We start from the raw sequence: 12245 nt of genomic DNA on the forward strand, positions 1-12245 counted from the left end.
TCTGACTGGTTTGCCTCACTTTCTGCCACCCATCTCTGGACTGCTGGGGGCTCTAATATGCTCGTTGTTATGTCCTCTCACCATGTGTGTGTGGAATGTACATAAGCAGAGCAGAGATCAGTCAATTCACTAGCAAAGAGCAAATGTTTATACTGCAGTAGAAGCTAAGGATTTTTAATAGCTTTTTACAATCAAGCAAACCTTTTATAGCTGTGTTAGCGGTATGATTCTGTGGTTGGCAACATCAGTCTGTCCATCACTAAAATGTCTCAACAACTACAGTATAACAGCTAAGATGATGATGAAGAGATGATTTTGGAAACTTCCTGACTTTTCCTAAATGTTTAAGCTCATCCTGTGAAAGACTTCAGTATCTACTTGATGACTGGTACAAAATTGTCTAATTCATTTTAATTCATGGTTCCCAGATGGCGCATAACTATGAACTAACTTATCTGTAAAACTTGATACAAACATTCATATCTGCCTCAGAATGAATTATGACCTTTATTGTTGGTGATCCTCAATTTATTTATTTTTTTGTGCTCATTAATTCCAGCTTTTATTTATGCTCAAATAAGTGTAAAATTAATGTTATTATTACTTAGCAAATGTTCACATGTTGAACACTGTAAAGACATTTCTGCAGAATGTTGACATATTAGCAATGTCCCAATGTTAACATGCTGACCTCAGATAGCAGCAGGAGATATTTAGTAAAAATACAAAAGAATCACAGAGTTTAGGGAGTATTTAATTCATTGATCCTTTACCTTTTTGAAAATCAAAACGTAAAAGTTACACAGATATTGGTGATTCAACAATCAGAGATATCAATGTACATTATCGCCAAATGATATATTTCACACCATAAATATTCATAGCACAGAAGCAGGAAATCAGTCACCTGCTCCTGTCTGCAATTTATCAAGGGACCAATTCTGACACATAGATGTTTATAAAAACACATACCTGCTTAGTAACCGAAATGGGGGTCACACTCACTGATGACCAAGTTTTGTGGTCAACGTGAAACATGCTTTACCTTACAAACATATATATGAAGAATGAAAGGGAGGCGAAGAGCAGTAACTACAATTACAAATGTTTTGGCAGGAGCACTCAGGGAGTTTTTGATAAAAATATGCATGGCTCAGGTAGGTCACACACGTGAGAAAGAGAGTGGGGCAGAAAGTGTTAAATAAGAGACATATTGACATATGATAATGAGGTAGTAGTCAGCAGGGTGCTGCATACTTTATTTTCAATGGTATTTCAGCAACCTACTGTATTGACGCTGATATATTTACATACTTAGAAACAGCTTAAATGTAAGACATGTTCTCTTTTACTTAACACAGTGCCTTATTCCAGGGTAAAAAAAGTGGCGGAGAATGGAGAAGTCCCATTGTTATAACTTTTATGGCTGATCATCTTGGGCTGCTACAAAACTGTAGTTGTAAAGATTTTCTGCAAATATTTTCATTCATTGAAACAAGCCCAAAAGTTTTCTCAGTATTGCGAATCAAATATAGCTGTTCTTCTGATATACAGGATACATGTATTTGATTAGAAGGATTACTTTATACTCTGTTTTACTCAATAGCATAAAAATTCTCCCAAATCTAAGTAAAAGCATGCCTTTAGCATGGTTTCAGTCAGAACTGGTCCCTGTTGTATTGCACAACAGTGAAATAACTCAAGTTTTATTGTAACTCTTTACAGTAGAGCATCTGTACTGGACAGCGGCTAGTTTGAATTGGGAAGTCACCCTCCATTACATGGCCAATCAGGCTGCTATTAAAAGTCAGGCCGGCCGCTGGACCTGGGCAAGCCACTGATATTGCAAGCATGCTGGCAACTCTACCCTATTGCAATGTCAGGGATTCCTTTGATCACAGTATCATATTGTTGTGACAGCGCCACAATTTATTACATTACATAAAATCCTTCAGTAGTATAAGCATAAACTTCCAACACACTCTCTCTCACATGGAGATGGGCTGCATGGCTCTGCTGCAGTGGACAGTAATAATTACGCCCAGTGTAATGGACATTTAGCTGAACACAGGAAGAAGGGAGCACAGGATTGTTTTCTCCCACCAGAGATCACACCTTGTACTGACACGCGGTTTGGTTGCTGTTACCCTTTGGAGCACAGTGACACTTTGTTTCTTGCATAGCTATTTAAATGTGCATGCTTGGGCATCTCGAGCTCTCTTCAGATGCCTGCCTGCCTCCTGGCCGGTGTGAAGGGTGTTATTCTGCACTGGTCAGTGTCTACATGAGGTCAAGAAGTAGAAGTGTTCCACGTGCCTACTGTACTCCTGGAGGTTGGTCGCACAGACAACAACCTCCTGCTATGTTAAAAATAAACCCAGCGCGAAGTGCCACTACCAACACACTGCCTCTGCACCTGCCATTTACCTCAGTTTGGTTTAAGCTCTATATATGCAGGCACGGCTATTAAAAGATGGGAGGTGTCTAAAATGGTGAGAGAAGATGCTGGGCACCTTGCTCCCTGTGTGTGGGATGGTTCTTGTCACAGGCTTAAAGGTGCCCAAAATAGAGTGGTTGACATATGGGCCACTGATTGTTTGAACATGGAATCTCCTGGCCACTCAGCATAAAGCCTTTGATACTGCCATACCAAGCCCGCTGATCATCTTTCACCTAGCCTGAATCAGGTCATCTATTTGGACGCCAAGAGGCAATTTCAATGGAATTAAAGTATGACCAAATTTGGGGTTTACTGGGTTGCATGAACCGCACCAACACAAACCACCACATGGAAGGAGAGTGTGCCACACTGGTACAGTGATGTGCCCCACTGGTGGGACTGAGATACACACAAGCAACCACTGCATTGAAAAGCACATGAAAAATAGGAGGTTAAGCCCAGCTCCCCCACAGTTGCTTTTATTGCTGAGTTACTACAGAATAAGACAACTACTGTACCTGTCTATGCTAGTTTGGTTAAACATGGGACCAGCAAGTCTTCCAGTCTGAGACGGATCCACAAATATCACACGGCTTACTGCTCTGGAGAGGTATATCCAAGGACATTTAAACTGATAAAAGATCACATTTAGGTAAGAATTTTTGTTCATTTTTTTTCCAGAAGGATAACAAGAGAAAATGGCCACCAAGTTCACCAGACTCTGAACTGTACACTCAGTCTTTCAATAATAAATATATACATGTCCCGGTCCAGTCGAGTCCAGGGAAAAACACAACTGTGTTGACACTTCTGCTGTCTTCAGAAAAAAGTTAAGGACATTTAAGTTTCTGACAAAAAAAAAAAATCCTTTTTATCTTTTTTATTAAGAATGGCCAACTATTTATTTTGAAGATGCTTAGGGTCCAGAGAGATCCTTCTTCATATACAGCATGACCACTGACAGTTAACAAAAATCCAAAACAAATTATTACTGTACATAGTATTTCTTATATAATTTAAATTAATCTGCATCATTTTTATATTTATACTAATAACCAAGTTTTGCATTTGTTTTTTTTTTTAGGAAATGTCCCAGGGTCCAAGGAGGAGGAGTGAGAGAGTTCATTCTCTGTCCTGCCTACCACAGTGAGTGGGGCTCTCCCTCTCCTGAGTACCCTCAGCCTTGGTTGAAATCATTTTCTGTGTCTGCCATTTCTGTGGATAATCAGCCACCCTCTGATCAGGCCTTAGCTTCCAGCATTTCCAGGAAGAGTTTGTGCATGGGCACCTTGCCCTGCACCTTGATGCTGTAAAAGTGCTGCACAGCCTTGGTGGCTGTCTGCCGCAGCAGGGGCAGGGTCATTAGCAGCTTGCCCGTCCGCCGTGGATCCTCCTGGTGCTGGCTGCTCTCATAGTCCTGCAGGGCCTCGTGGAGAGCGTCTTGAAGTTTCTGGACTGCTTCCATGTCCTCTATGTGCATAGAGTCTGACGGGACAAGAGCAAAGAAAGAACCATGAAGATCGATGCATTTTCAAATTTGAAATGAGAAAGAGTAACTTGTAGGAAATGTAGTTTGCACTTTGAGACACTGGTAATATAACAGGAGTGATGGGAAATGGATTTTTCTAAAACAAAATTAAATCTCATGATTGATCTTTACAGCTCTGTCAGTAGCACTAAGGTAGAGAACACATTATCAGCAAAAGTCATACCCTGACAAGATAAAGAGCAGATCATAAAAAAGAAATAAAAAACAAAACAAAACAACAACAACAGCTGCTTTACTTTATTTATTTTTATATTTCTTCGGTGGACTCGGCAGGATATTCATATGGCCCTTGACCAGCGAGACTGAAAATCAATGTAATCCTCTAGTAACAATGGCATGAAAAGCACCCAATCTCTGCTGAGTGAGTACACATTAAACACCTCTCTGTTCCAAAGGACATATTGTTTTCGAACACAAAGAAAAAAGAAAACCCTAAAAAAAAAGAAAAAAAAGAAGAGAGAGCTCCATTAGAGAATTGGACGCCATAAACAAGCCTGAGATGAATACAGCACTTCCTTTCTATTAATTTCCTTCCTGTTCCCTCAAAGGGATTTCGGTCTATCAGAATGAAGGAGAAGACAAATGCATTTATTTTGCTACAGGATGACCAGTTTTAATAGAGCTAGTTTAAAGGTGAACAGTAAATTGACTGTAAATTTTGTGTTATTTGTCTATTTTCATAAACGCTCTTAATATTTTGCAAAGAAAACAACAAAAACTGTGGCTTCCTCTCATCTTTAGTCAGCCAGAATCTCTCTCTACCTCTGGGCAGTTTTAGGGCAGTCTACAGTTTCAGTCTAACGTTTCGCTACAGTGCCACCATTTTTTACTGATCCTACTGTACATCATGTAACAGCGCTCCCCTCTCACTCTCATCTTTCTCTGCTTTTTTTCTCCTATATGACAGCCCCTCTCAGGGACAGGCCGGGGTCGCCTGTTCCCTCACTGGTTAACTGGTGTCTGGCACACCAGAGGCAGCGTGTCATTGGCTGCCTGACTTGTCTCACCTTGGCGGTGCATATTTTACCGCACGGAACAATAAAAGGCAAAACAGATTTTAGACTTCGCCCCAAATTCATTGACTGGAACAACTGTATTCCCAAGACCTTGAGACATTTCTCACTCTGACAGTTTTCAAATCCACAGTGGTAAAATGAAGTAGGTCGTTTTGTAAAGTGAATGTGGGAGGGAGGTGAGAAGAGGAGGATGTAAGAACAAAAGGCAAAAGAAAAAAAAATGTCAGATCAAGAAGTGGTGTGATATAATTATCGCACATTCTGTTCGCAGTGGCTGGATTCACACCCTAATAAGCTACACTTTTACAAATCAAACAAACATTCTGTTAAGTTTTTGTACACTTGAAAACACACAATTTAGTAGTAAACCTGATTTGGAATTTACAAAAATAAATGGGTCTGCAGTGAGGGGAAAAATGAACAGAAAATAAAAAAAGAGAAAGAGACATCTCAACAGATGGGAAGGAAATAAGGGCAGGAGATTGCGAGCATGCGGCTTGTAGTCCTTGGAGGAGGGGTAGACTTAAAAAAACAACTTTGAAGAAACAATTTCCTAGCAATCCATCAGTGAGCCCATGTCGATCCGATTGATAAACTGCTAATTACAAAATCAATTGCTATGAATTTTCACTGCTGTCAGACAGAGGGTCTCCCGAGAGAGTGATCTCCCAGAGACCTTGTTCTAATGTTCCGGACACCCTCCTCCTTCTCCTCCGCTTCTCTCCTCCACCCCTATGTCTCCTCTCTTCTGCACCCCACCTCTCTAGCAAAGCTCTGTCGTCTGAAAGCAAAGCCCCAGCATCAGCATTTTCATTTTTCAGCCCTGTACAAAACAGAGAAAGTGGCCTGGTGACCCAGGAGTGCATTGATCAGAGTGGGACAGGTCCTGCCTCCTCAAAAGGAGCCTGTCAATAGCAGCATGCGGTCTTTGCATTTGAACAAACGAGGCCTATCACTCTGCGATACTCATTCCATTCGACTTAACACATTTTATTGACAGCCCCTGTGCTCCTAATGAAATGCTAAATTTATCTCCCGTGGCTGCTGTGCCCTGAAGCTACTGTTATGGAGATAGAGAAAGAGAGGGGAGAGGGAGCGCTGGAGAAATACCACAACATAGAAGATGTTCAATTAAAAAAAGCTCACTCCTCAATCTCTCTTCCCCCTACACTGCCCTTATCTCCTCTCCATCTTTCTCTATCACATGCTCCAAACTAAAGGTTACACTAAGAAACTAAGAAATGTCATTTGTGAAACTGTGTTAGACAGTGCCTCACAGTTTCTGGGTATTAGACTGTCTACGTTATTCAGTGAAATATTCTGAGGAAGCAATATGCCTGAAGAATGTCTCAGTGAAATTTCATAGAGAGTTATAACAAATTAAATGTCTTAAAATGTCTTAAAATGTGTATTTTTCACTGAATATTCATTAAGAATATTAAGATTTTGTTACATTACTAAATGCTTGCTCTTCATATATATCACAAAAATCATTTGTAGAGAAATTCACAATATATTTTTTAAGAAAATATTAATTGTTAAGCTAATATGATGTGTACTGTTCACAACATTTATCAGAAAATTATAGTGGAACTAACTTTTTAAAATGTGTATATGATGGAATAAATGCTTTATATAAATGCATTGAATAAATACAAATAAATACAAATCAATGATATATCTAGAATTGAAACTTAACATGAAGTTAAACCTGTGACTTTAAAATTGTGTATACATTTTGTAAAAATATTGTTCAAATAAATGTATTGTTCAAATACATTTTCAGCATATTTCTAGATTACTAGAAAAATAATATTTCTTCAATTTTAAAATTATAGGCAGTATTTTTAAGTTATTACCGAGTACTAAGATACGCAGTTTTTCACTTGCAACACAATCTACAGCTTTTTTTCTATCACACTGTGTATATTGAACTTGGTCGAATTTTAAAAAGCATATAAAATTAGTTTAAGTTTCAAAATCAGCAGCGGAATGTAATATGTGTTGCGTCAGCATACTGACAACACCCCACCTGAGTTGGTGAGAGCAATGGCCTTGAGGGTGACAAACTCCTCTTTCTCCACTTTGAGCTTCTTGTATTTACGGACCAGCTGCAGGATGGAGACATAGAGGTCAAGCAGGCCCGTCAGCCGCGAGTGCTCCTCATCCATGATGTAGTCCTCAGCGTACACCAGCTCGTCCTCGTATGGCAGGGAACGGAACACAATACTTAGAATGAGGATCTCCATCCAGGCACTCTGCAGTAAGCTCATCTGGTCTCCCAGAGAGAGAGTGGAAAAGCCTGGAAGGACAGAGAGGAAAATTGTATGAGGTCAGGATAAACAGCGTGAGTGTATTCTGTGTGTACATACAGTAGGTTGTAATTTTTGCATTTCCGTCCCCATCTAACAGACGTGCCTCCACCATGATTTCACAAAAGTGTTACTGTATTACTAAAAGTAAACAAAAGAAAAAATCTGCCCTCTGACTTGATCAGTAAGCCAAATGTGAGTTGTCGAGTCTCTGTAGCCCAGAGTAAATGTCAAGGCACATGTTAGAGAACGGTGGTTAATTTTAAATGCAGAGCAGAAGGTCCTCTTTGAAGCTGGTGTCAGTGGGCTTTACTGTAAGTGAGGACAGTAAATCGGTGCAAAGGTCTGGGATACACAAAGCCATGTGGTTACCCCTTGTATCCTGTCACACTTCAGTTGGTGTGAGGGGGGATTATCACACCGTCACATTCACATTGCAAGGGTTGAGGACATGACATGCACCATGTAGTGGGTGGAGGTGATGAGGGCACGTACACACGCACACACACACACACACACACACACACACACACACAGATGGATGTGTAGAGACACACAGACGTGTGTCATCCAGAAAAACAAACAGATCATGACACCTATACAGTACATTTGCGAATATATATACACAAACACACACACACACACACACGCTCTCACACACACAGAGCACTGGGGTCACATGGTTCAAGCCTAGCCTGCTTAAACTCAGGGTCTCATTCTCTATCAGCAATGAATGAACTGAAATTGGCTCAGGCATTTCTTCCTCAACCCCTCTACATATGCTCAGAATAGAACATTAAATAAAACAAACTGCGAGATCCCCCAAAGATGAGCTGTGAGAAATTCAAACAAATTAAAAAGGGAAAAGGAGAAAGGGAGCGAGTGAGGTGATAGTCACATAGCCATCTCATCCCTTTCCCCTCCGTACTACCCTTCAGCTGTCAATAAACTGTGTGAATCCCCCCCACCCACAGCTCCCTCCAGCTCCCATCTCCCCCATCCCTTGCAGGCGCCCCATTCTGACAGCATATTAGGCTCTTCAGCTTCACTCCTGATTAATATGATTGCTTTTACAAGTTTGCTGTTGCTACGCGGCCTGATATTGCGTGATTAAGAGGCAACAGATTACAGTATTGACCAGGGTGATCACCGCACCTACGCCCCACTTTTTCTCGTAAATATAAATGGTCTCACTGGGGTGCAGCCACCGGGTGGATGTTTATCTCCTCCTGCCAGGACACCGCGAACAGACACAAACACACACACGAACGAACACATGTGCAGGTTGAGAAGAATAAGAGACATGATGAGGAAGCATGAGAGAAAGTGAAAAAGAAACGGAAAGAGGGGCAGACGGAGAGAAAAGGAGAGCCAGAGAGAGTAGTACCTGAGTGTTCAATTTCTCTTATCGTGGTGATGACCACTGCAGGGGAAGCGCTGGAGGATACATTAATTAACAGATTGTGATCAGAATGTGAAGGCCTTCACTTTTTGAAGGGGAATCAATAGTCAGTAGAATAGAGTGCTAAAAGAAAGGTGCTGGTGCTCGACTGGACTGGTCAGAGGTCTAAAGAGCCCAAATTAGACCCAACAAAGCAAACTGCCGAAAGCACTCAAAAGATTTGACTATTATCAGAGGAAGCAATAAGCCATATTTTGTAAAGGCCTGTGCTATTACACATATCCAGACGGCATCTTAAAATCTTTTGTTGTGTTATTTCCTTGTCTGCATACATGGCCATTAAGTTGGACAGAATGTGGACTGGCCGAAGGGAAATTTTCATGCAAGCGTGGACGCGGTCTTGATTGCTGCATCAGGTTGGCATCACAATCACAGGCGAGGCTTTGTCTAGCCTTTTAATGCCAAGGGGGACTGAAGCGGAACTAAAGCGTTGCTCCCTATGTGACAGCCCATGTGAAGGCCTTGTTCAGGGCTTGTTGGAGAGGCTTTAGAGTTGTTCTGATACAGCAGACACCTCTCAAGCCATATGCACGCATGCAGCGCAGCAGCCTACAATTACCTTTGACGCTAAAAGTCCTTGAATTTAATCCAGTGTTGTGAGATGGAGAGGTGGTGTTTTTCCCCTGCACCATCCCCTCTCTTCAGGGCCTAAATTATTGCTCCAAATGGGATCTCGTGTCGTCGCCTCGCCTTTTTCCACTCAATTTAATCGAGTAATGAAGTGACTTCCCGACTCCGCAGGTCACACGGTGCTCCGGCCGCCGCACTCTGAAGGTGGCCCGGTTAAGTGCCGTCGGAGTGGGTGATTTCCTCTAATGAAATATCAATATTTACATCTTCATTTCCAGCCCATTGCTTTGGCAGGGTTTGACCAAACATGACACAATATTGACCAAATCAGAGAGGCCTGTCTGTGTGCTTGAAGGGCCTTTTCCACTCCACTGCTGAGTGCACCGGCAGATATCTGTATAACCATCTTTGTGGCATGAAGATAGACATAATAACAAGGCAGAGTTTTTCTTAGTTCACTTTGAAGTATATACTCAGCTTATACAGGGGATCATACGTTTATGTTTGAAAGAGATTTTCACTTTCAAAATTCAAAATGGGACAGTTTATGCTGCACGAGGATCACTGAAATTCTGTTAAATCTAAAAAAGAATGAGTAAAAATATATATAAGTGACAAAGAAACCCAACTGACCAGTACCTGCATCAGCACACCATCATTCATAGCTTAAAGGGTGAAAACAAGACCAACAAGAGAAGCCAAGACCATCATCTCTTCCTTTATCTCCCCAAAAGCCCTCGGCTGTGGGCAGGAGGGGGCAGCCCAAACCCACAGACGGCTGCTTCAAAGTCCTCACAGAGATTAATCAGAGCACCGTTTCATCTGCCAGAGCACAGGACAGTCTAAAATGAAATGCTGGAGATTTCTGTTGAGCCGGAGTTCATATTCTATTAATTTATTATTGTTTCCCTCTCCCTGAGGGCCATTAGCGCGGGTAATAAAAAGAGATGTAATTACGAGGCACGGTGGCCCCCTCCAGCTGTAGCTCCCTCGTAACTCACCCACAATCAGACAACAGAGCAGACAGAGTGAGGGAGGAGTGAAAAAGGAATAAATGGCAAGAGAGAGGGAGAGAAATGGAGGATAAAAGACTGAAGAAGATATAGGCCAGAGAGGAGAGAGATAAGAAAAGCGAAGGGGAATGAAAGGGGACCAGAGCATGAGGGGAAAAGGAAGAGGGAGATAGAAAGAGGAAAGAGAGTAAATCTGGCTGGACAGGGTCTGATCTATCATGGCCAGCTATCAGAAGGACAAGCAGGCCCTGAAGATTTCTGCCCAGCGGCAATCTCACCTCAGCCAAGTCAAGTGCTCTCTGGGCTACAGTTGGAGTAAAACCGCCCCTAACAGGACCCCAGAGGTTCAGCACGCCTTTTTGTCTAACCTCAAACTGAGCTGAATGATCGTGCTGCCATAAGCTTATTCTATTTCAAAGATTTTTATTATATATAGGACTTTAAAAGAGGGCAAGAAAAGATGTATACCTTTGATTTGTATTGAGTCCTTTGATCTGACAGTGTGACATAGTATGGTGTGAGATGTACTGTACAACCAATACAGGAATGAAAGGCAATTTTCAGCAACTTCATAATGTGTATATGTGTGTGTTCAGGCAAGCTTTTGTGTTTGCACTGTGTGGTTCTGTGTGTGCGTGTTTAAATTGCAGCTGCCGACCATGATTCTTCTTGAATTTACATGACAGCATCAGGAGGACCCCAATCAATAGCAGCTTGGTAATAAATTGCTGTGCTTGACATAAATAATTTGACCTGAAGTCCAGGCACATGCACAACACAAACAGCTCAGTTTGCTGCAAGCTTTCCCTGGACACTGATTTGATGACACAAATGTTGTTTTATACAAAAAAAAAACATGTCAATACAAACACAAGTGACTCACTAAAAAGGTTGATGACTGGAAGTTAATCTTCAGTTAAGGAAAGTCAGCTCTCCACTTTCCACTCACCCCAACCGGTCAAGGCATCTGGCTGCCCACCCTAAGCCTGGTTGTGCTGGAGGTTTCTTTCGTTAAATTGAGTTTTTCCTCTCCACTGCTGCCTAGGGCTTGCTCAAGGGGGGATTTCTCTATACATCTTTATTGTCTTGACTTTATTCTGTGAAGTGCCTTGAGATGACTCTGTTGTGAATTGGCGCTATATAAATAAAGTTGAAATTGAATTGAAATTGAGCTATCTGCCCTCTTTTGGAGTGATAACCAGCCCATTATCCCATTAGCTGGGGAATGGGTGATTTGACCAGTAGTCTGTGAACGTTATGAGGTTGAAGAACGTTAAATACAGTAATCCCCTTGTTTTAATGTGCACACTATGACCCTCTGACCCCAGCAGGAAAGTGTTTAGTTGTCCCCAGGGTCCCACTGCCCAGTGCAGACTTAACATATCTCTGTTTAACCCCAAAGACTGGGATACATCGGGCTTTAATTATTTCCACAATTACACATAATTTATTTCTGCTGCCATCAAGCAACATTGCTTAATGAAAAATGGTGCCATGTTAATGGTCACTTAAGGGCACATCACCGTATGCAATTTTTTAGTTTATAAAATATATATATATGCTATACACACAAACACACACAGATTTCTAAATTTATTTCCCCTACAGATTCAAACTAGTAAATATTGAACAGTTCACACACATAATAGTGAAGCTATATTTACTTGCTCATGTGTCAGAGTAACTACACAAAGCCCACCCCCACCCTGCCTGGCAGATGTCCCCTTCCTGGTCTTGCATACTCCTGGCTGCCTGTCTGCCTCCGATACGCCCCCATCTCAATCTCCCGGTGGCTTTTCCGCCTTCCTCCTGTTCGCCTGCCTGGGTTCAGGCCTCAGCATCCACCTGATTGCTCAATCTATCTTTATCTGCTGTGTTGAAGC

General features: G+C 41.7%; 1 protein-coding gene across 4 annotated transcripts in view; it reads right to left on the bottom strand.

The window, feature by feature from the left end:
• Nucleotides 1-739: 739 nt before the first annotated feature.
• esrrb (estrogen-related receptor beta) overlaps nt 740-12245 on the bottom strand; it is a 44107-nt gene continuing 32601 nt past the window's right edge. For all 4 annotated transcript variants that reach the window (XM_067480750.1, XM_067480749.1, XM_067480747.1 and 1 more), the window contains 2 exons: nt 7038-7307; nt 740-3925 (listed from right to left, as the gene is read on the bottom strand). In XM_067480750.1, the coding sequence (XP_067336851.1) occupies nt 3681-3925; nt 7038-7307 (515 nt within the window). In that variant the 3' untranslated portion in view covers nt 740-3680. The remainder of the gene's footprint in view (nt 3926-7037; nt 7308-12245) is intronic.

The sequence above is a fragment of the Channa argus genome, chromosome 16, assembly GCF_033026475.1.
Source record: "Channa argus isolate prfri chromosome 16, Channa argus male v1.0, whole genome shotgun sequence".
In the NCBI taxonomy this organism is placed as follows: Eukaryota; Metazoa; Chordata; class Actinopteri; order Anabantiformes; family Channidae; genus Channa; species Channa argus.